Genomic DNA, 21,436 nt, shown 5'->3' on the forward strand with positions numbered 1-21,436 from the left:
AAGATATACCATTGAAATTTTGCCATGCACATGATCAGATCCCAGTGCAATAAAACTAGAACTCAATAGCAAAAGAAACCACAGAAACCATGCAGATATATGGAAATTGAATAACACACTCTTGAATAATCAATGGGCCACAGAAGAAATTAAGGAAAAACAAGATAGTTCCTAGCATTAAAAGATAATGCCAGTACAACATACCAGAACTTATGGGGAACAATGAAAGCAGTTCTGCAAGGCAAGTTCATAGTGGTGAGTACCCACATCAGAAAAATAGAACAAGCTCAAATAAATAGCCTAATAATGCACCTCAAAGTCTTAGAAAAACAAGAAAAATACAAACCTAGAGCTTGTACAAGGATGTAAATTATAAAGATCAGAGTAGAAATTAACAAAATGAAGACTAAATAAAAAGAAACAATGAATTGAAGAGCTGATTCTTTGAAAGAATAATTAAAATAGACAAACCATTTGCCTAAAAGACACAAATTAATGCAATTAGAAATGTAAAGGTGAAATCACAATGGACACTAATGAAATCCAGAAAATTACTAGCAACTACTTCACAAACCTATATACCAAGGAATTAGAGAACTCATAAGAAATGGAGATTCCTAGATACATATGAATTGCCAAAAATGAACCAACCAACAAGATTTAAAAATCTTGAAGAGTCCAATAACAGGCAATGAGACTGAAGCAGTAAGAAACAAAACAAAATAAAACAAAACAAAGTCAAGTAAGAAAAGTCCAGGATCTGATGGATTCGTGGTCAAATTCTGCAAGAACTTCAGGGATGGTCTAATTCCAATGCTCCTCAAAATTTTTAAAGAAATTGAGAGGGAAGAGTGCTTCTGAAATCATTCTCAGAAGCTGCCATTATATTGATTCCAAAATCAGACAAGGACCTAACCAAAAAGAGCTATAGGCCAATTTCTCTAATGAACATAGATTCAAAAATCCTTAACAGGATACTGACAAACAGAGTGCAACAAGTCATCAAAAAGATCATACATCAAGACCAACTAGGCTTCATCCTAGAGACATAAAGATGGCTCAACCCACACAAGTCAATAAATGTCATTTATCACTTAGACAGAAGCCAGGACAAAAATCACATGAACATCTCAACTGATGTAGAAATAGCTTTTCACAAAATCCAACATCCACTCATGATTAAAATCCCTACAGAAAATACGTATAGAAGAACCTTATCTTAACATTATAAAAGCCATTTATGACCAACCTACTGCCAACATCCTATTAAATGAGGAAAGGATGAAAGCTTTCCCTCTAAAATCAGTAACAAGATGAGGCTATCCATACTTATTACTTCTATTCAACATTGCCCTTGAAATAGTAGCCAGAACAATCAGGCAAAAGAAAGAAACAAAAGGGACACATATAAGAAAGGATGAAGTAAAAATATTATTTGCAAATGACATGACTTTACTTACAAGACTCAAAAAACTCCACCAACAGACTCCTAGAATTGTGATAACCACATTCAGCAGTGTAAACACATAAAAATCAATAGGATTGCTAGACACTAATAATGAACTCATTGATAAAGTTAGAAAAACAATACCATTCACTAGCATAAAAAATTAAATACCTAGATATTAACATAACTAAGGAGGTAAAGGCCTCTACAGTGAAAATTAGATCAGACTGCAAAAGAAAATTGAGAAAGACAACAGAAAATGGGAAAATATCCCTTGTTCCTGGTTGGGTAGAATGAACATAATCAAAATGGCTACACTCCTCAAACTGATATACAGATTTAATGCAATTCCAATAGAAATACTGATGTTATTACTCACAGAGATAGAGAAAACACTAAATTTATATGAAATCAGAAGAGATCAAGAATGGCAAAAGCAATCCCGGTAGTAAAAGCAAAGGAGGTGGCATTATAATCCCAGATTTGAAGTTATATTATAAAGCTATAGTGATTGAAACAGCATGGTACTGTCACAAAAAGAGGCATGTGTATCAACAGAACAAAACAGAAGTAGAAACAACCCCAGGAACACATAACTATTTGACAAAGGAGAAAAAAATATATTGGAGGAAAGATAGCTTCTTTAACAAATAGAAGATTCAGTCTAGACCCATAAATCTCACCAAGTACTGAACCAGAATCAAAATCGGTCAAAAATCTAAATGTTAAAATAGAAACATCTGCTGGAAGACAAAATAGGCATAACTCTTGAGGACATAGGCATAAGGAAGGACGTTCTGAACAGAAAACGTCAATGCTACACAAAAAATAATACCAGGAATCAACAAATGGGATCATATCCAATCAAAAAGCTTCTGCGTAGTAAAGGAAACATCTACTAGAGGGAAAAGACCATCTATAGAATGGAAAAAAAATTGTTGTCAGCTGTTTCTCAGAGGGAGAGAGAGAAGATTAACACCAAGAATATAGAAAGAATTAAAAAAATTAGACTCCCCAAATAAAAGACCCAATCAAAAGATGGGAAGCTGAAATGAATAGACCTATCTTAGACAAATAAATACACATAATAAATACATGAAAAAATGCTCATCATGGCTGGCCATCAGAAAAATGCAAATCAAAACTACATGGAGATACCATCTTACCCCAGAAGGAAAGGCCATCAAAAAAAGAAATCTAATAATAACAAGTGCTGGCCAGGATGTGGGGAAAAAGGAATTCTACTACGCTGTTGGCAGGAATGTCAACTAGTACAACCACTATGGAAATCAGTGTGGAGATTCCCCAAAAAACTAAAAACAGAAATTACATTTGACCCAGATGCCCTTCTAGGTATCTTCCCCAAAGAGCTAAAATCCTATTACAGAGATAGCTGCATACTCATGATTGTAGCAGCACAACTTATAATGCTAGGTCTTGGAAACAGCGCCTGTGTCCTTCAACAGATGGAATGGGTAAGGAAATGAGGTGTTTCCGCCAACAGAGTATGACACTACCGTAAAGAAAGGTAAACCGAGGCACTGGCGGGCAAATGGACGCAATTGAAGAACATAACGTTCAGTGAAATAAGTCACGCACACAAGCCCAGTATCACATGGTTTTACCTTATGTGAGAAGTACAAATAGAGATCAAAACAGACGAGAGACAAATAGAAAATAAGAATGAGAGGTCCTGTTTTTAAAAAACATTTCAATAGATATGCTAATCATTTCATTGATACTTCTAGTTTATCTTAGTTCATTGAAAAGTAAGGTTCGTGCTACCATTTGTTTCTTTTGGTTTACGACTTGTACTAACGAGTATGATGGTAATGATACAGTGTAATAACTACCGATATTCTTATTATTCGATTGTGAAAATTTGTTTTATTTTTTTCTTGAAATATAAAATTTGAAAATTTGAGTCATAAAAGGAGGAAAACAAATAAACAACCAAGTTCTGCCCATGGCTTATAAGACCACCTTTTCCCTATCCCCCTTGCATTTCTCTGATCCCATTTTCTGAAGCCTCTCTGTTTCAGCCATGCCGGTGCCCTCTTCCCTCCCTCAGACATGGCCTTCACGCTCCAGCCTCAGGGCCTTGGCACCTACTGGGCCTCAGCCTGTAGCACTCTTTCTCACTACAGATCTGCTTGTCCCATCCCAGCTCTTATCTATGCTTACTTTACCAGGAAAGCATTTCTGTACCATTCCCGATTTCACTGCCTTCCTTCCTTGCTCCTCTCCTATCTTTCGTAGGTCCATCTAAGCACCCCTCGCACTGGTCTGATGTCTTTAATATTTACTTGCTTGGTTGTTTCCTGCAATTTCCATGAAAGCTGAGCTTTCTTCTCCATTGTTCTCTGTTGGCCTCCGTGCTAGTCCTGGTACTCACTGGGCTCTCAGTCAACATTTGTTTAAAATGTTATAGTAAGCTTGTTCTCCTCTGGAGTCCTGAGCCTGAGACCATGGGCAGAGCTAGAACAGCCTCTGTGGATACGTACCTTCTGCCTGAATTACAAACTTCAGCCTGTCCACCAGGGCTTTGTCCTCTTTCTGGAGTTCATAGGTTGCACTGGCAGAGTACTGTTCTACCTCTCCTGTAGGCTTCAGTTCCAGCTCATATCTATAAATGGATATAAATCAATAATGGTCATAACAGCCCTCAAACAATTCAGCCTCAAGTGCAGTAAAAACATGGCCCTTATTTTAGCATTATCTCTTGTCCTTCACTGATAATGATCTTGATGGTCCCTGTTCGTCCCCCCAAGACCCCAAAGCAAGGGAAGATCCTAGGGTTCCCAGGGCCCTTGGACAGGTAGAGCAGGAGTCGGCTGGTTTTGTCCACAAAGCCGAGCAAAGGAAGTAGGAGTGGGAGGGTGGAGGACAAGGAGACCCAGAGCATGGTGCAGGCTTTGAGCTCTCTAGAAGCTCCAAGAAGCTCACACCAATGGGTCTGGAAGCTCAGAAACTGTCACAATGAGTTAGGATCGAGCTGGAATCTGCTGTGATCTCCAGAGCCCAAAGGGAAAGAGGGGACAGCAGCAGAGTTGGCCAGAGGACCAACAATTTTGGCAACCAAGAGTGGGACAAGTCCACAAGCCTGGTGACTCAGGCCTGCACCACGTGACACTGTCCCTTTGCCCTGTGCAGTGGCTCAGTGCAGAAGGTTAGCAGAGTGGGCTGGGGCTTGGGCGCCTCACCTGGTGTCCCCTGTCAGTGGGTAGTAGGAGGCGGACTGTGTGGAGCTGGCATTGGAGTAAGCACCGGTGGTGCAGTAGCTCAGGCCAGCAATGAAGGGCCTGCAGGCTGACCAGGACTGCCTGTCCTCAATGAGGGGTGGAATCACTTCCGTCTTGGTGGTGGAGACCAAATGCAGTGTGTTTCTGGGGAAGAAGGAAAGATCTGAGTTTTCTTCAGCCACAAAATGAACATCTCGGATTCTGACCAAGTACGTGACTTCTCCTCCTTTCTACCTTTCTGTGCAGACCCACTTCAAGTTATTTGATTTACTAAGAAATATATAATAATAGGGGGAAAAGCTCAAAACTCTTTACTGGCTTTGACCCAGAGGCCCAACTCCCCTTAAGTAGTTCTACCTGATTGTTTCCTAGGCCATCAAAGGCAGCCCAACCAAAATGGACTTTACCATCTCCCCCGAGCCCGCAGTTCTCCCGTGGTCTCTACTCCAACAAAGGGCACACACTTCCTGTGTCTCTCCCTGGGTGCAGCCAGCCAATCGCCAGGCTCTCGGGATTGTGACTCTTGCGACTTCTAGAGCTGCTCAGTGCTCTCCAGCGTGGGCCCCGTCCCTGCTTGCCCATGTCCGTAACAACGCTCTCCGGTCTGCAGTTGTGCTTCCTCCCCACTCCCACCTTGCAGCCCAAGTATTTCTCCTAAGGCAGCAGCCTGTTCCAGCTATACCCCGCTTTTCAACTCCTTCCCCTTCAGAAAAGTCCAAACCCCTTTGGGTGGCTTTCGGGGCTGGTGTGGTCTGACCTGGGCCCTCTTCTCCTTGCCGTCGCTCACCTAAGCTCCCTACTGAGCCTCTTCCACCTCCTTGAACTATTTTGTCCTTCAGGTCATCGTATGCGCCCATCTCTATGGATGGAACGCGCATTCCTTCCTCCTTTGCATGGTCAAGTGAAACAGCCCTCAACAGCAGATCGTGTGTGATTTCAGAGAGCATTTCCTAGCACCCACAGGCTCCACGACGCACGGCTTCGTGGTGCTCCTGCACCGCCTCCCACCTGGCCCTCACTCCATGGCCGCTACGTTCTCTTTCCAGCAAGAGCACGCTCTGAAGGCCAGGGCCCTCGTGCGTCCTGCTCGACAGGCTGGGCACCTGATGGGCAATTGGATACTACTTCTGAATGAGCGACCGGATGCACCCAAAACACAGAAACTAAGATAAATCAGCGGTGGAGACTGTAGTTGAGAATGGAACTTCCCATATGGGGCTGGGTCCCCAATCGCGGGACTGGGGATTTCATGCTTTACCCTCTGAGCTGGGAACCACAGAAATCAGTGTGTCCTGCAGTGCTTCTTTGGGAGAAACACATTCATTTCACAAGGATGATTTCTCCACAGCGAGTATTTCTTCATTCTAAAAAACCTCTCACAACCTACTAATAACTGATTAACCAGAAGATCTTCATTGAGTCTCAAACAGAATGATACAGGCCAATTAAGAAATGTATGGAAAATAGAAGAAAAGGTTTCGTATGTCTGAGTCTGGGTAAGAATAAACTATCCAGCGCCTTCCCTCCCTCCTTTCGGCCTCACTGAACCAGGTTATCCCAGCCAGTGCCCTGGCCAGGAAGAATTCTGCAGACGCGCTCTCAACACTCTTCCAGTCTGGCCCAGAGCTCCTGGCTGGAGCATTACCTGCCGCTGAATAGCTTCACCGGCCTCTGTGGAGAAGGGATGATGAACTTCAGCTGACCAGCTTTCAGGGCCATGCGGGCCTCCAGGCCTGACTCGTGGAAGAAATTGGTGTTCATCTGGACCCCACTGCGTGCAAAGTCTGGCATGATGACACTCATGTCTGTCACAAACTCCACGGACACGGAGGGCTTCATCAGCAGATCGGCCTTCATCTGCAGGTCAGAAGACAGCTCTTCAGCTCTGTTACATACGTCAGCCTCTGGCTGTCAGGCCAGCCACGCTCTCATCCCACAGTAAATATCTCCAGATAACTCACACCCCAGGGGACATTACTGTCGTTTATTTGGAGGAAGCAAAGCCAAATTCTCAGTTCTCTAGCGCTAGATTCACAGGGCTCCGGAGCACCTCGGTCAGCTTGAAACCTAGCCAGACAGAAAGGTGTCGGGAACAAGCATTTGCTGAGACACAGCTGAGGTCTTGTTTTGTTGCCGTGCCCAACTAGAGTGGAGAGGCAGGGCATGCGGGCGGAATGCTAGCTCTTCCCATAAAAGTTAATGATGGCCTACAATGACGACGGGCTTTGTATGGAGCTAGGAGCACATTTCAAGAATGTGCCCAAGAAACTCGCCCTAGGGGAGAAGAACAACCACTGATTTGTCTGCTACTGGTGCGGAGTCTTACGTTGGCCACTTCCAGCTTCACGCCAGCTTTGATCCCAGGGGTGATGACTCCAGACGAGGACACTTGCAACTGAAGCCCAGCTCCAGTGGGGAGCTCAAAGGTATTGTCCATGAAGATGTAGTGCAGGAATAAGTCCCTCTCTGAGCCTTTCCTGATGGCCTCTCCAATCTGCAGATCCAAAAGGGGAGATCAACTTAAAGCAAGCCTCGTGTAAGTGAGTTTGGGTGTTTTCCTTTCCAAACTCCAGACAAAGACTCATCTTCACCCAGAAAGGAAAGAACCAGCACATTTCAGTTATCTGAAAAGCGTGACAAATCAATTAACCATTGCTGATTTCAATGCACTGGGACCTAAGAAATAATCGGGATTGAATACAGTAATGTCATTTTCAACTGGTGACTCAGAAGGCCTCAGAGCTTGGTGAAATTTAAGTACCACGTATCATGGCTGAGTTCTGCTCTTGGTGAGTCTCCATGTAAATGAGAGTTCACTTGATGTATATTATTTGATGGTAAAGCCAACCTTTGAAACCAAGAATCACTGAAATGAGGTACCTAATCACATGGATTTGTTGTTATTTTTAAATAACATTTTCATAAAATAACTTGAGGTCTGTCTTCTCAAAGCCAACATGATTATTTCTCTAATAAAAATAGGGAAAATGTTTCTATATTTTCCCTTTTGTTAGTAAATTACAATGATAAAATTATAACCAAGAGTCAGGCAGTGCATTATGGTTTGTCAAATACTTTCCTTCATAATTATCATTTTATTTCAATATCAGAAGGAGCCTTCATTGTAGGTAGAGTAAGGTACACTTAATATTGCTTTCTAGGTCAGCCTAAAGCTCTTAAAAGGTGGGCTAAGATTATGAATCTCTTCATTTCTTTGGAGTCAAGAGTCGTTTTCATTGAAATTCTACAAAAACCTGTGTCTTTCAGGGAGAAGAGGCACCTTCTCTGACCAGTGCGGCCAGGATACGAAAGGGATCTGGGCGACCCGAGAAGAGCACTGGCCTAGAGAATCTGTGGGCCCTGCGGGGGCCCCGCCACTCACCATCTGGGGGACTCCCTGCAGAGTGCGAGCTCCGCTCAGCAGCAGCCTGCCCAGGAACTGGAGGTCTTGAAGCTTGAAAAAGCCCAGCTCTTTGCCCAGGATGCGGAGATAGGCCCTGGCTTCGGGCATGTCTCTTGATTTCAGATCTTTAATCAGCTTGTTGACAATGGGCATGATTCCATTTACCATGTCCTGGGATTGGAGGAACACAGTGTCAGGTGAGATGCTGGCTCTGCCCAACCCTTTTGGTTTCCGAGGCAGGGTCTGTCCGAGGAGGCCGTGGTGGGCAGAAACACAAACACCCAGGTGGGGTACAGAGCAGGCACCGAAACCAGGCTTCCTTCCATTTTCGTGGAAAGATAATTTGTCTAAGATGAATGAAAACAACCTGAGGTCTTGTCAGGGGCAGTAGTGCTTTCAAAATCGTCCTTAACTTTAAAAAAAATGCAGGAACCATAAGGGGAAATCCCCGTTCTCAAGATTCGAAGTGTTGGCTCAAAGCCTTTTCCTTCTAAGCCAATCTAGGGCTCCTCAACTCAGCCCTCGCTCCTTTGATGAGGGGTTTCTTGAGAAAATGTAGCTGCTACATAAATCAGCCACAAGCTTGAAAAAAAGCCCACTCTGATCCCAGACCTGTTTTTCTTAGAAACATGAAGAACCTCATAGACTGACACCAATGCATTGAGAAAGAAAGTAGACTGACTGACCCTAAACAGACCCAAGCCCCCGGCTTCAAGTGGAGGTCTGCAAATCAGAAGAGAGGTGAGACTGCTAGGGGCAGCTGAGAGCCGGTGATTGCAGGCCTCCCAGCCTTGCAGGTGGACACAGGGTCCCTGGAGTCTCCCCAAAGTGCAGGTTCTGATTGCTTAGGTCCTGAGTGGGCTGCTGACGTACAGCCAAAGAAGCTCTCAGGCAGAGCTAATCACCAGACCACACTTTGGATAGCAAATATTCCGGCGGGGGGAAAAAAAGCCCCAGAATACATCACCCAGTGTCTGCTCCTTAAGGGAGGCCCGGTGGCTAGATTTACAGTGGATTTTGGTCCCATTAGCTAGCACGCTGATGTGAGTGAGAGCTAAAGGAGAAGTTTTAACGATGAAAATACTAATTTAAACTGATAACAGTATCGGCTTACGGAATAATCAGTTCCTGTGTTGGATACCCTGCCTAGCATTTTACCTGTTATTCCATCTAATCTTTAAATAGCCTTGTAAGGTATGTGCTTTTGCTAGTACTTGCCAGGGACAGATACACATACTATCAAACAGCTTGTCCATATGAACACAGCTTGACGACAGTGAGGTTAGAATTCAAAACCATTCCCTAGCCGGGGATTTAGCTCAGTGGTGCCTCCTGCCTCTGCCTCACAAGCACAAGGGCCCAAGTTCGATCCCCAGTACCCCCCGCCAAAACAATCAGATTACAAAACCATTCCCTAGATTTCACACTCTATTATTTCCCTAAAGTGCCTCTAGCAAATCTGGTTCCTGAGGACACTGAGTTTCCAAGAGGCCCCTGACTGTGGAGGACTCTGGCCCGCATGCGCACAGGACTACTTAACAGGTAGCTACAGTTATCATTTCAGGTAGGTAGCACCTTGATAACTTTCAGACTTAGAAAAGAACACTTCTGCACCAGGACCCATCACTTCCCTCGAGAAGAAACTTAGCAGATACCTGTTCATGCTTGTCATCTTGGGTGTAGCCAAAGTGATCCACCAGGACCTTGGAGACATGGTCAGGCACTTGACCATTGACCCAGTACAATGCCTTGCTGACACTGTCTGGGAAAAATCCTTGCTTCCCGAAAAGAGCTTCCAGTGTTGGCTCAAAGCCTTTTCCTTCTAAGCCAATCTGAGAAAGAAAATTGGGCAAGAATAAGCCCTTGGATTTTTAGTTGTGCCTCCGTCTCCCATCCCCATCTTCACATCCATTTCATTAAATAAGCATTTGGTGAATAGGACAGGGAAGAGCTGAGCTTAGCATGTTACAGAAGTTGCCTATTTAAAGTTCGCCTCGGTCTGTTCTTTAGGAGAGGCAGGTAGGGATCAGAGAGGATAAATAATCAGACCAGGATGCAGAGTTGAGAGTGGATTTGGGGTCCAAACTAGATATCACTGTGTAGCCCCTGTGCTTCCTTAGAGTTTGACTAAGGGCTTCCCTGAGCCCTCTGCAGTTCCCTAATTGTAAGGCGTCATGTTTCATATGACCCCTAGTGGAGGGAGAGGAAGGGGAGGAAGGAAGGAGGGAAGACCTCGAGGTTACGGTAGCAACTGCCTAATGATTCCTGTCCTTCTCCTCGGCTCTCAACTTTCTTCTTTGTCTTTCTTGTTAGATGTTGCCCAGGCTTGTGTCAAGCTCCTGAGCACATGCACTTCTCTTCCTCAGCCCCCTGGGTCGGGTGATACTGCCCTGAGTGCTTCCTTGACTCTTTATGGTGTTGTACAGAACGAACAGAGTGTTTAAGTCTCTTCAGGTTCACACGTACCTCGAAGAGGTCAGCTGATGCAAAGCCGAAGACAGTCAGGGTCGTTTTCAGCATGCTTTCTTTAGGAAGATAATTATTTGGGTCAAACAGAAGATTCCCTTCGATTTTGGCTGAGACTGGATCAAGCAAAGGAAGCGATACAGACTTGGAAAAGTGATAGTTCCGGGAATATTTTCTGAAGTCCATGATGGTTGGAAGTTGAGAATCCTTCAGAGCTTCTCTCACTAAAGTTTTCAGACTAGATGAAAAGAATTCTTTCTGAGCCAGGACATGATGTTACTTATTCATTGTCTCTCACATCCCAAGTAAATATGGATTTTCAATCACTGAGATATATGAGATTCATTTGACCTCAAGACTTTGGCTCATGGTCTGCTACACACAGACACACAGACACACAGACACACACACACACACACACACACACACACACACACACACACACATCTTTGCTTTAGAAGAAAACACAGTCCCTTAAGAGGTAGGTAGTTCGTATGCCAGAACAGAAGCTTGGAATTCCAGCCCTGGGCCCTCAGTGGCAGACGGGGGAAATTATGCTTACTTACTCTCCAACATATAATTCTTCCAAGTTCAAGATGTTGGCAATGTGAGAAGCCACAAAGTTCTTCACCTGCTCATTCCCTTCCCGTGGGAGAAGTCCGATAACCTTGTTAACATCTGCCTGGGAAGGCCCCTTCATCAGCATGAGATAGGCAGCCAGCCGCTTCTCCACTGGAAAGGTGCTGTCAACAAAAGTCTGGAGGAGGAGCTCCTGGGCCTGCAGCAAGAGAGCATCCTATGCTCAGAACCCCAAATGCCTAGCCTGCCAGCTCTGACTCATGCATGAATCTAATAACTCTTCAAATGCTGGCAGTAAATACACACTGCCCTGAGCAACCAGCTCATCGTGGCCTCCCAGAGGACTTCCATTAAGGGTATGTTGAATGCAATTGCATTAAAATACACAAATTATGACCAAGTTGTGCCACTAAGTGAAGGTAAAGTTCTTTGAACAAGTTATTTTGTGTGAGGTTGGAGCTAATGAGAAAGGCAGTTTCCCCAGATCTGGGGTGTTTGCCAGCTAAGGAAGGACTGGGTCAACTATCCTAGTTTGGTGACACTAGGGAAAAGAGGCACGTTTTCCCTCATGATGGTGATGGTTAGTATAGTGGGAAGGATCTCAGTGTTCTGCGTGGTGGGGGGCAGCAGAGTTAATAATGTCGCTCACACCCACATAGTTCTAGGAGTCAAGTAATGGACTTGTTGAAATTTGCAACTAGAAAATAGTAGAATAAAGTCAGTAATGGGATGAATTTTAGAATCTCACTCCTCTCACACTTTCCCAAACCCTGTCGATCACCTTAAAGGTGCACTTTTAGCCCTCTGGGTCATTTACCTCATCTCCAAGTTCCATCTTTCTCAGGGCCTGGATAGCAGCTTTCTGAATCAGCACTGATGGCTTTGGGCTTCTGATGCAGCTCAGGACCGAAGACTTGATCGCAGGTGTTATGCTCTCCAAGGTTCGGCCCATATTTCCAATGACCTGCGTTAAAGAGAGGAAACGGAACTCATCACAATGAAGAGGGAGAAGCAAGGGGGTCCAGGAGGCACATTTCTGAAACGCTGCCTATTGTACAGGAGACAGGAGGTACCCTCAGGATCAGGTAGGTGTGATCCTCATCCCCGGCACACGTGTCGCGGATCTGCTCCTGGAGGTAATTCGCCACATCCTGCAGGTCCTGGTTCACCGTATGGGTCGTCTGAAAATAGCTACGGAGTCAGAGAGAGGAGTATTAGCACTTGGGAGGCACACTTAGGCCGCTCTTCAAATCCAGGCTCGGGTTTGCTGGCTTCTTATTTTGCACTTTTTCTCTCAAAATGACCAGCAGAGAAACAAGAGGAACCAGCAGGGTGGAAGGCGGAGGCAGGCAGCTGTGTCCGTTCCCTGGCCCGGGGGGAGCAGCAGCCTGTGGACACTGACCTGCTGGCCACGTGGCTCAGCGCGTACAGGGTGGCGCGGCTCTGCTGTTCCTTGGCTATGCTGAAAATCTCACGCAGTCTCTGAACTGAGGGGTCTGGGATGAGGGCCACCAGGTAGGTGACAGCATCTATCAGCAGGGGGTGAGCTTTCTCACTCTTCAGCCACTGGAGGATGTGAGTGTAACACTGAGGCTGTCCGCACTGGACCAAGGCTTGCAAGGTGATGGGGCTGGGGGACAGAAGTACAGAGAAGTTAGAGAGCATCTTCAGAGCACGTCAAATATCTCGGCCCGGGCGTGCGTGTTTAATCCTGTCCCCCTTCACTATCCAAATCTAACTATTTTTCAGAATGCATCTCAGAGCTAAGATGCATCATACTCTCCCTGGAGTATTTATTTCCACTAGAACAGAAGCGCCTAGGAAAGTCTACAGAAGGAGCCTAGGACCTAAAGCCAAAGGAGGACAGTTCCCAGCATCCTTTGGTCAAGGCATGTCTGGCCAACACTGGCACGGTCCTTTCCTGGCCTCGGGCCCTCTGTGACCTTCACTGTCCTTGGATCCAGGGCCTTGAACTACACAGAAGTCACATTATTTTGTTTGCCTGAATTCTTTCTCCACCAGCCTGTGAGCTTCCAGTGGACACAGACCTCTGTCTCCCAAGCTTTCCAGGGTATGCAGGTAGAAGCAGGAATCAGAACACACTGATCAAATGTGGGAACTGGTTCCCCCTGCTTTAACATTCCAATGCATGGCTGCTGGCAATGCAGTGTGTGTGTGTGTGTGTGTGTGTGTGTGTGTGTGTGTTCTGCCCATGAATACTAAGCACTCAGCTGACTTTTGTCTACGCAGCAGACATTAACTGATAATTTACTAATTGATTAACTGGACTGATAAGTGGCCCTTGAGTTTCTCTGGCAGAAGTTCAAAGTTCTGCTGGTTTCTGCAGGACATCGGAGAGGCTGCAACACTGAAGTCCTACCTGGACACCTCGATCAGCTGTGGCAGGAGGGATGAGACTGCCTCGTTGCTGAGGCCTCTCAGGTTGGTGACCAGCTTATTGAAGAGATTTGCTCTCTGGGCATTCTGCTCAGAGACAGACAGTGCTTTCAGCTCCTGGAGAGTTTTCAGAACAGCCTCGGCCTGCTTTGGCAGTGACGGGGATTTGGTGCTCTCGAAGGCCAAGCCCACCTTCTGGGTGCCTGGAAGAGGCAAAGCATCAAAGGAATTCTGTTTACTTCAGCAGAGCATCTGTCGAAGGGGAGCCGGAAACCAGGGAGGCTCCAGCAGTGGGGAAAAGAGAAGGAAACAGCTACACCAGGCGTTTGACTTTTGTTTTTGACTGACTCATCGTTGTATGCCTGAGGGTCGGTAGCACTCCTGGAGAGCTGGGATCGAAGACCCAGAGGTGAGTGATGTACTTTGAAAGTTGTTACCCACGAACCCCCTGGGCCTGGGAGGTGAGTCTGGGATTGAACGCAGGCTCTTGGAATCTGGTATCAGATGACCTTCTGCGGGGACATCTGTGAGGAGACTCAGACTCCGTGGTCCTCACCATAGGTTCTTCCGACTGAGCCTCCCAGCAGCTCGCGGGGCAGGGAGACCCTGTGCATCGCCGTCACCCTGCTCTGACCTGTGCTAGGGGAAGGATGAGGGCCAGCAGGAGAGGGTGGGCCGAGAGCAGGCCTGGCTCCCATCAGACCTGGCTCACTTGCGCCCCTGTGAGATTCTGGGGCCGTGGCCACATCTCTAAGCTCCCCATGTGTCATTTTCTCCTGTGCAGAACCCCACATAAAGGCATAGGCATCTACTGCCTGACCCCAGAGGCTCTCTGAAGAGAGAGCAATGAAGTCTGGACAGAGAGTTTTGACGGATTTAAATATAGTACAATTGTGGGTAAAGAAGGAGAGTTCCTTTTACCTCTAAAGATCAATTCTTTGAATTACTAGTGGCCCGCCCCTGGGGGTCCTTTCCCACTTCTGACTCCTGCAGGAGGGCCCTAAGCCTTGCCAGCTTGTGCGAGGGAGCCAGTTCTACCAAAGGCATCGCAGTACACAGCCTTCCAATTTCCTACCTGTGCAAACCCAAGTAGCACTGGAAACTTCTCCCTGTGACCTTGGGACACAGATTTGCTTTCTCCCCACTGGGAGCTCGGTGGACAGAACACCACAGTCCACTTCACTGCCAGCCAGCAGCCATCTGACTGCCCAGCCGAGCGCTAAGCCACGGCTGCCCTCCCAGCACGTAGAGCAACTCTCACCTTCACCAAAGAAGCGGCTGTTGGTCTTAGGAGTGTCTTCGAGTTTCCAAGTCTGCGTAACCTGGGTCATCATTCCGTACTTATTCCTGGGAACAAGGGAGCACGTCACGCCGCAGACAAGCCCTTTCCGTCAGTTCCTCGTCTCTACTTCTGCCCACATCGTGGCAGCATAATTAAATCCAGCCATGCACAATCCCCTAAAAATAGCTAGTCAAAGCCCACCAGAAAGATAAATATACTTTATACCCAACAGCAGCCTAGAATGCCCACAGGATTGAGATGAACAAATACTGTGCTTTGAAATTCTTTTGTGCCTCCCACAGCACGGTGCCAAGAACACAGCAGTCAGGCAGTGGAGACTGCTTAACTGTCAGTTTCCAAAGTGGGTTTTGGTGTGGAAATCTCCAGTCAAAACCTTCCCTGAAGCTACTTCTGACCAGGGCACCCGCAATGCTCCCCTGCCTTTCTGGATCCTCAGCCCTTAAAATGCAAATCTAGGATGTCTTCTGTCGGTGTCAAGTTGTTTCACATGCCTAGGACTTTTCCGCCAAGTTGCCTCTTAGCTTGGAAAGGGGGACACAGAAGTGATCTGCTTTGTACCCCCACAAAACGCCCTCCCAGGCACGGCCTGGCCCGACCGGGGCACCGGAGAAGCACCGTCCCACGTGAACCGGGAGACGAGGACCGAGGAGCAGTGGGGACCTACTTGTAGGAGAAAGGCAGGAACAGGTGCTGCTCCTTGCAGGTGGCCTCTGACACATGCTTCCTCTTGGGATCCAGGCTGTACTGGCAGGACTGGCTGCTGCTGATCAGAGTGGACAAGGGGCGGGCCTGGGAAGGGCAGGAAAACAGTGCTTTGATGTGTCTCCAGGGCACAAGCCTTCAGGGCGGGAGGGGCTGGGGGGCCCACACTGCGAGATGAAACTGGACACGGCTTGGAGATGGGGAGGAGGCAGGTCAACATGTGCCACTGCAGACCCGTCTCTCGCACCACACGCACCGCTCGTGTCCTGCACCACTCCTCACACCCACACACAGACGCTCACGAGCTGTACTTCCTAGGGCTTCTCTGCCCAGAAGTCTGTCCTTCCAGCTCTCTGCTGGGTGAGCTTCCTACGCCTGCTTCAGGTTCGTCTCCCCATCCTCTGTGACTTTTCCAAATAAAGCGTGTGAGAGCCGCTTTGGCCTTCGCAGTCAGAGGCGGCGCTGCTCACCACACTGCCCAGGTGACCGGTCCCTGGGGCCCGGCATTGCCCTCAGTGCACATGGGATGAACCCAGGGCTGCATTAGCCTGGAAGTGGCCCACTTCCTGCTCTTCCTCCCCCAGGGCTCCCAGAAAGGGGATAAGCATGAAGCAGGTGCTCAGAAAAGACCCCAAGCCAGTGCCCTGGCCTCTTCCGCCTGTGGCTCTGTGGTCCTCAGACCCCACCACTGAGGACAGTGACCCCGAACACTGCTAGCGCTGGCGATTGCTCAAGTCTGCCACGTTCACTGAGCCAATCTGTCCCAGAAGGTGTCACAAGGGGCCAAGCAAAAGCAGAAATGCCACTCCACACGACCCTGCTAGCAGCAGAGGAGGTTAGAACTGGGAGGGCAGCCTGGGCAGGAGGCCAAGGGCCTGGCTTTGGTCATAGTCACACTTGGGACGTGGATTTGGGACATTTCTCAGCCTCATCATTTTATGGATGAGAGAGAGGAGAGAACACAGGTCTTGGGACTTCCTTGGAGGCCAATGCTCAGGACAGCCAGCCTTTAACAGGCAGGAACAGCGGTGGCTTTGTCTCCTCAGGGATGGACAGTCACTGCTCTCATTGCAGACGGCTGGGTACCATGACAGAGGCCCATAGGAAGGCCCAAGCTCTGGGCTGGCAGTCGGGAGCCTGACTGTAGTCCTGGCGCGATTAATAATCAGCTTTGGTATTTCTTCCTGAGTCTGGGCCTGTGTTGTGCCCTCAGTCTACGTGAAAAGCAAGCCAGGAAGACTGTTCTCCAAGTCCCTGCTAGCTGGGCTGCCCCAGAATTCTCCTTGAGAGGCTGCCACTGTGCACACACGGGGTGGTGGGGACTCACCAGGCCTCTGATGAGGGCCAGGGGGCTGGCACCTGCGCTGACAGGCTGGAAGCCGGAACACTGCCGCAGGTTTCTGTCTGTGGACATTTCTGTGGCCACACTCCCCTTCCTCGTCTTCACCGTGACGTGTGTGGAGCAGTTTCCATACACAGTATCCTGCAGAGACAGAAGACAAAGTCAAAGACAGAGCATCAGAGATGCCGGGGAGAGGCCGGAAAGAGCAAGGCCCGCAGCATAGCTGTGGGAGGGACTTTGTCTCCTTGTGAGCAGAGGCGGCATTTCTGGGGCCTGGCAGCCACAGTGCATCTCTGTGTCAGACACAGCACAGGACATAACTCCCAGCACAGTCAGGGTCCCAAAGAGACTGCAGGAGTGAAGTCTATGGCTGGACCTGAAGTCTTTCGAGAAGCTGGCAACATGTCCCAGTCTTTTTGGTATATAAAATACTCACAGGCCTTACTGTGCTGCAGTGTATGAATCGTGGGGGGCGGTCAAAGAAAGACAGGTGGAGTGGTCAAATTCCCTAGTAACTGGGGGAATTAAACAAAGAGCAAAATAAAAGGCAGACAGTACGAAACAGGGAGATAGATCTTTTGCAAATGGGAAGGTGACCAAGAAATGGAGGGAGCGGGGTAAGGGAGGGGAACAGCATGAAAGAAATGAAGGTTGTTATGTCCACGGAGCAGCTCCCCATGAAGACGTAACCACTATGTGCTACTACAAGTTTCTTTTTTTTTTTTTTTTGGTACCAGGGATCAAACTCGAATCCTTGCACTTGCGAGGCAGGCGCCGGAACCCCTGAGCTAAATCTCTGGCCTATCCCTTTTTGTACTTTTTTTTTTCACTATGTGCTAATACAAGTTAAAACTGCTAAGAAAACATTTAGACCCAACATGTGTAACCTGCTCAGCTGATCTGACAGTGAGCCCAAAGGACAGAGGAGCGGAGAGCCCTGGTGTTTCTCTCCAGTTCAGTGGAGCCCAGGATCCACTTTACACCCAGGGCACTGGCGTCAGACAGCGAAGAGAAGGGGCCAGGGCGCTGCCCTCAGCTTTCTAAATTCTCACCAGGAACAGCTCTCGCTCGGCCTCTTCTGTCTCCGGGGGAACCAGGAGAGCAGAGACCATGCCCCTCTTGATGTTCAGGATGTGTTTGGGCTCCTTGTCCGCTGGGTAGAGGACAACTTGCTTCCCTTCAGGTACAGCCAGCCTGAGCTCATACCTGTGCCGGAGAGAGCATGTAAAGGGGGGCCTGCTGGGCGGGAGCAAGTGGGTGCTCGCACAGGCCCTCTCACAACCGTTCTTTTCACAGCACTTCAAACACAAATACCCACACACTTCCAGGAGATTACACCAGTGGAGGCGGCACTGGGCCTCTTTTGTTTCTTTTTCCTTTTTGTGCAGCTCACCCAGCCCTTCTCCGCTGCCCACCCAGCCTCTTCCCTGCCCTCACTGCCGCCTGGACCCTGTGGATGTCGCTGCCTGTCTCTCTCCACGCCCACAGGCTCCTGGGTAGATAGACCCGTGTGGGCACAAACCCAGACGTCACTGTTTGTTTTGTTCCAATGACACTGGTGACGTAGTTTCTTCAGCTTGCTTTCCCCATTTGATTATTCTCGGTGACCGTCGCGAGTCACTGGGTGCAGCTCTTTTGAAAGTCAGTGTACATTTCATACTGCGGTTAAGTAGTTTCTCCAACACGGCTTCATGCCATGGCAGTTACAGTTGCTTTCTGGACTCTACTGCTACGCAGACAATACCGAATAAACGCCCGGGTGAACCTGCTTCCACTTTCCTGGCCTGGAGCCCTGGAGGCTGGACTGCTTCGTCGGAGACCGTGCGTGATTCCAGCCAGGGCGGACGTGGCCTCCTGGCTCCCGGTTCCTGCAGCAGCGCACAGGATACACTTCCCTCCGGCGAGCCGGGTGTGGGGTGGGACTGTCCTTTGTGACACCGATTTAGGTGCACATCTCAGCTGCTAATGAGTCTGAGCTTCTTCTCATACGTCACTCGGAAGTCTTCGACACAGAAAGACGATGGGTTCCCGATGCCGCACGCTAACGGCCTCACGTCCGTGTGGATGCTTAGTGCTTCCTACACCAGAAGCAGGAGGGGCAGCGAGACGCCGGCAACATTTAACGACTGAGCCCTGAGATGCCAGAGAGACGCAGGCCATGAAGGGCAGCACCGGCATCCAGCCTGGGGCAGGGGTCGCCTCAGCCCTGTGACTCCAGGAGGTGGCCACAGCGGTAAGCACTGCCAGGACTGCGCTGAGGACCCAGCTCCTTAAAGGAAGAACACACTCTGGCCAGACTATCTGCTCTATTGCCTCTGTGAGTTTAAAAGCATGAGATCTTTCGGAAGCACAGGTAAATGATAATGAAGGGAACTTCACTAGGGGCCAATAAACAACGTTTCCTCCCTTGTGATACTCAGGAAATCTCTGCAGTTCCCCATCCACAGGGAGAACAGAATACAAATGCTCATACTCTCAGGCACGGCTAACAGGAACACACATTCGCTCCTCCATGTACACTCACCGGCACCCCCACCATGTGCAACACAACCAAGGCCCCGCAAGCCCAGGCCTTACTTGGACATGGCAGCAGCAAAATCCTCAGAATTCTTGGTCTTCTTCAGCAAGGCCTTGCCCTCAGGGTTGAAGCCATACACCTCTTTCAGGGTACACTGGCTGGTCTTCAGGACGAAGCTGCAGAGCTGGGGAACCTCCAGCTCAACCTGAGGACGAAGGTGGGCAAACACCACGGTTCTCCATCGAGAGCAGAGCCATCCCCACGGCCCAGGGCCTCGTCTTTAATCTAGAGCCGAAGGCAGCACCGCTGGAGAAGGTCATGGCCTGGTCCCCAGCACCACATGTACCCCAGACCCACCTCGTGGGTCTCCGGGCATCACCCTAGGCCTTGTCCCAGTTTGGTCTTTTCCTCCTCCCGGGCAACAATTTTCTGAATTAGGGTCCCTAGAGAGCAGGCCGTCAACGACCAAGTCACAGGGCTCCCCAAATCTAGGGGACAGACCCTTTGAGGCATCAAGAGCTGACGCGCCTGAAGAGTGCGGCGTGTTCAGAAGAGCCGCAGGCCGGGAGAGGGAGTTCAGGGAAAAGAAGAGGAAGATGGCCGTCACTGTTCGCAACAGCAAATTTCCCTTAAAGTTGCCCAAAACCTGTTGAGTCCACTGGAGCCACATCGACCTTATCTGACAGCAAGACAAGAGCGATGGGCCTTGATAGAAAAGGGCCCTTCTCAGCGCCGCTTCCCTTCAGCCTCCTGCCCCATAGGTGTGCAGGTGGGAGTTGAGCCAGTCTCAACAGAGAGGAAGCTTCATTAAGAACTAACTGCACGTCTAAATCTTGTCTTCCCCTGTTCGTTTGCAGCGGTACATTCTGTCTGACTCAGGTCACAGACACTGCACTGCAAGGGGCTTTTCCGAGATGCCCGCGCCTCTCTCAAGTGCAAATCTATGTCCTCCTCCGCTGAAATCTCGGCCACACAGTCCGCCCCGGGAGTTGATGAGAAAACCCTCAGGGCTGCTAAGTTTTCTGAGGCAGGCAGCTTCCTAGCCAAGGGGTTGCCTTACACCCGGAGGGGCCCGGCTGGCACCTTGAGACCCTGGAAAGCTGGGGCCAGACCTGCTGGAGAGGGCCGGGCAGGACACGCCCGTCCTCCTTACCTTGCAGCCGATCCTGGTGGCGCTTCTGGAGTCTGCGGTTCCAGGGACGCCGCTGGAGCTCTCTGCCTCATAGCTGTACACATACTTCCGGAGGGGCTTGAATCGGGTTGCCTCTTCTAAAACCAGAAGTAAGTCAGCCAGGAGGAGAAATAGCTCTCCCAGGCGGTCAGTGGTGGGCCGAGAGGGGAGGTGGCGTGGGCAATGGAAAACGGTATTGAGTTCCAACTCTTTTAATTGACTTTACATTACATTTAATTTTCCTTTGTAGATTTAACTCTTCAGTTATGCTTTTGCTGGGACTGCTGTCTAGTTAATTAGGATTCCTTAAATATATCATCTGAGGAGGTTTTAGAGGAGGTTTTCAAGTCCCCAATCACCGGGTTCCCAAAGTCTACCCCGGAAACCTTTGAACACCGAGGGCTGACATCATCAGCGCAGGGCTAGTGCTGTTCCTATTGCTTTCTCAGCTTTAAAATGCCACTATTCTGTTTCGATTCTAGGAGATACCCGTTCATTAGGCATGAAAGATAGTTGGTTGAGTTGAAAGGCCCTCAAGAAGAAATTTCTGGAGGATTCTAATTGCTTGGGAGGAATTTTGTGAACAGGAGCAAAAGAACATGTGGTCACGAGCCCGATGTAGTGGCGCCGATTGGCCACGAGAGGGCAGTGCCGCCCCGCCGGAGGCCGCCGGTCCCCTCCGGCTGGCTGGGTCCGCAGCCTCTGACCCCCGCGGGTCAGGTAAACACCCCACCGCGGGTCTGGGCTTCTGCACAAAGGTTAAAGTCGGCATTTCCTCATCTGCACAAACTGAATCGGTGATTAGTCTCCGGTAAACAGGACACTCTGTCTCCGAGCGCAGGGGACAGGTCCCCCGTCCCCACCCT

General features: G+C 48.8%; 1 protein-coding gene across 1 annotated transcript in view; it reads right to left on the minus strand.

The window, feature by feature from the left end:
* Positions 1 to 21,342, minus strand: part of Apob (apolipoprotein B) — a 41,420-nt gene extending 20,078 nt beyond the window's left edge. The window contains exons 1-19 of the mRNA XM_033762857.1: positions 21,170 to 21,342; positions 20,553 to 20,790; positions 19,459 to 19,604; positions 17,934 to 18,087; positions 16,867 to 17,022; positions 15,502 to 15,626; positions 14,796 to 14,881; positions 13,518 to 13,737; positions 12,540 to 12,767; positions 12,211 to 12,328; positions 11,955 to 12,101; positions 11,125 to 11,336; positions 10,559 to 10,796; positions 9,748 to 9,924; positions 8,072 to 8,263; positions 7,016 to 7,183; positions 6,335 to 6,546; positions 4,651 to 4,833; positions 3,952 to 4,073 (exon numbers count right to left, since the gene is read on the minus strand). Of these exons, the coding sequence (XP_033618748.1) occupies positions 3,952 to 4,073; positions 4,651 to 4,833; positions 6,335 to 6,546; positions 7,016 to 7,183; positions 8,072 to 8,263; positions 9,748 to 9,924; positions 10,559 to 10,796; positions 11,125 to 11,336; positions 11,955 to 12,101; positions 12,211 to 12,328; positions 12,540 to 12,767; positions 13,518 to 13,737; positions 14,796 to 14,881; positions 15,502 to 15,626; positions 16,867 to 17,022; positions 17,934 to 18,087; positions 19,459 to 19,604; positions 20,553 to 20,790; positions 21,170 to 21,342 (3,295 nt within the window). The remainder of the gene's footprint in view (positions 1 to 3,951; positions 4,074 to 4,650; positions 4,834 to 6,334; positions 6,547 to 7,015; positions 7,184 to 8,071; positions 8,264 to 9,747; positions 9,925 to 10,558; positions 10,797 to 11,124; positions 11,337 to 11,954; positions 12,102 to 12,210; positions 12,329 to 12,539; positions 12,768 to 13,517; positions 13,738 to 14,795; positions 14,882 to 15,501; positions 15,627 to 16,866; positions 17,023 to 17,933; positions 18,088 to 19,458; positions 19,605 to 20,552; positions 20,791 to 21,169) is intronic.
* Positions 21,343 to 21,436: the final 94 nt, after the last annotated feature.

Source organism: Fukomys damarensis, unplaced genomic scaffold (genome assembly GCF_012274545.1).
Source record: "Fukomys damarensis isolate Sample0158 unplaced genomic scaffold, DMR_v1.0_HiC HiC_scaffold_2, whole genome shotgun sequence".
In the NCBI taxonomy this organism is placed as follows: domain Eukaryota; kingdom Metazoa; phylum Chordata; class Mammalia; order Rodentia; family Bathyergidae; genus Fukomys; species Fukomys damarensis.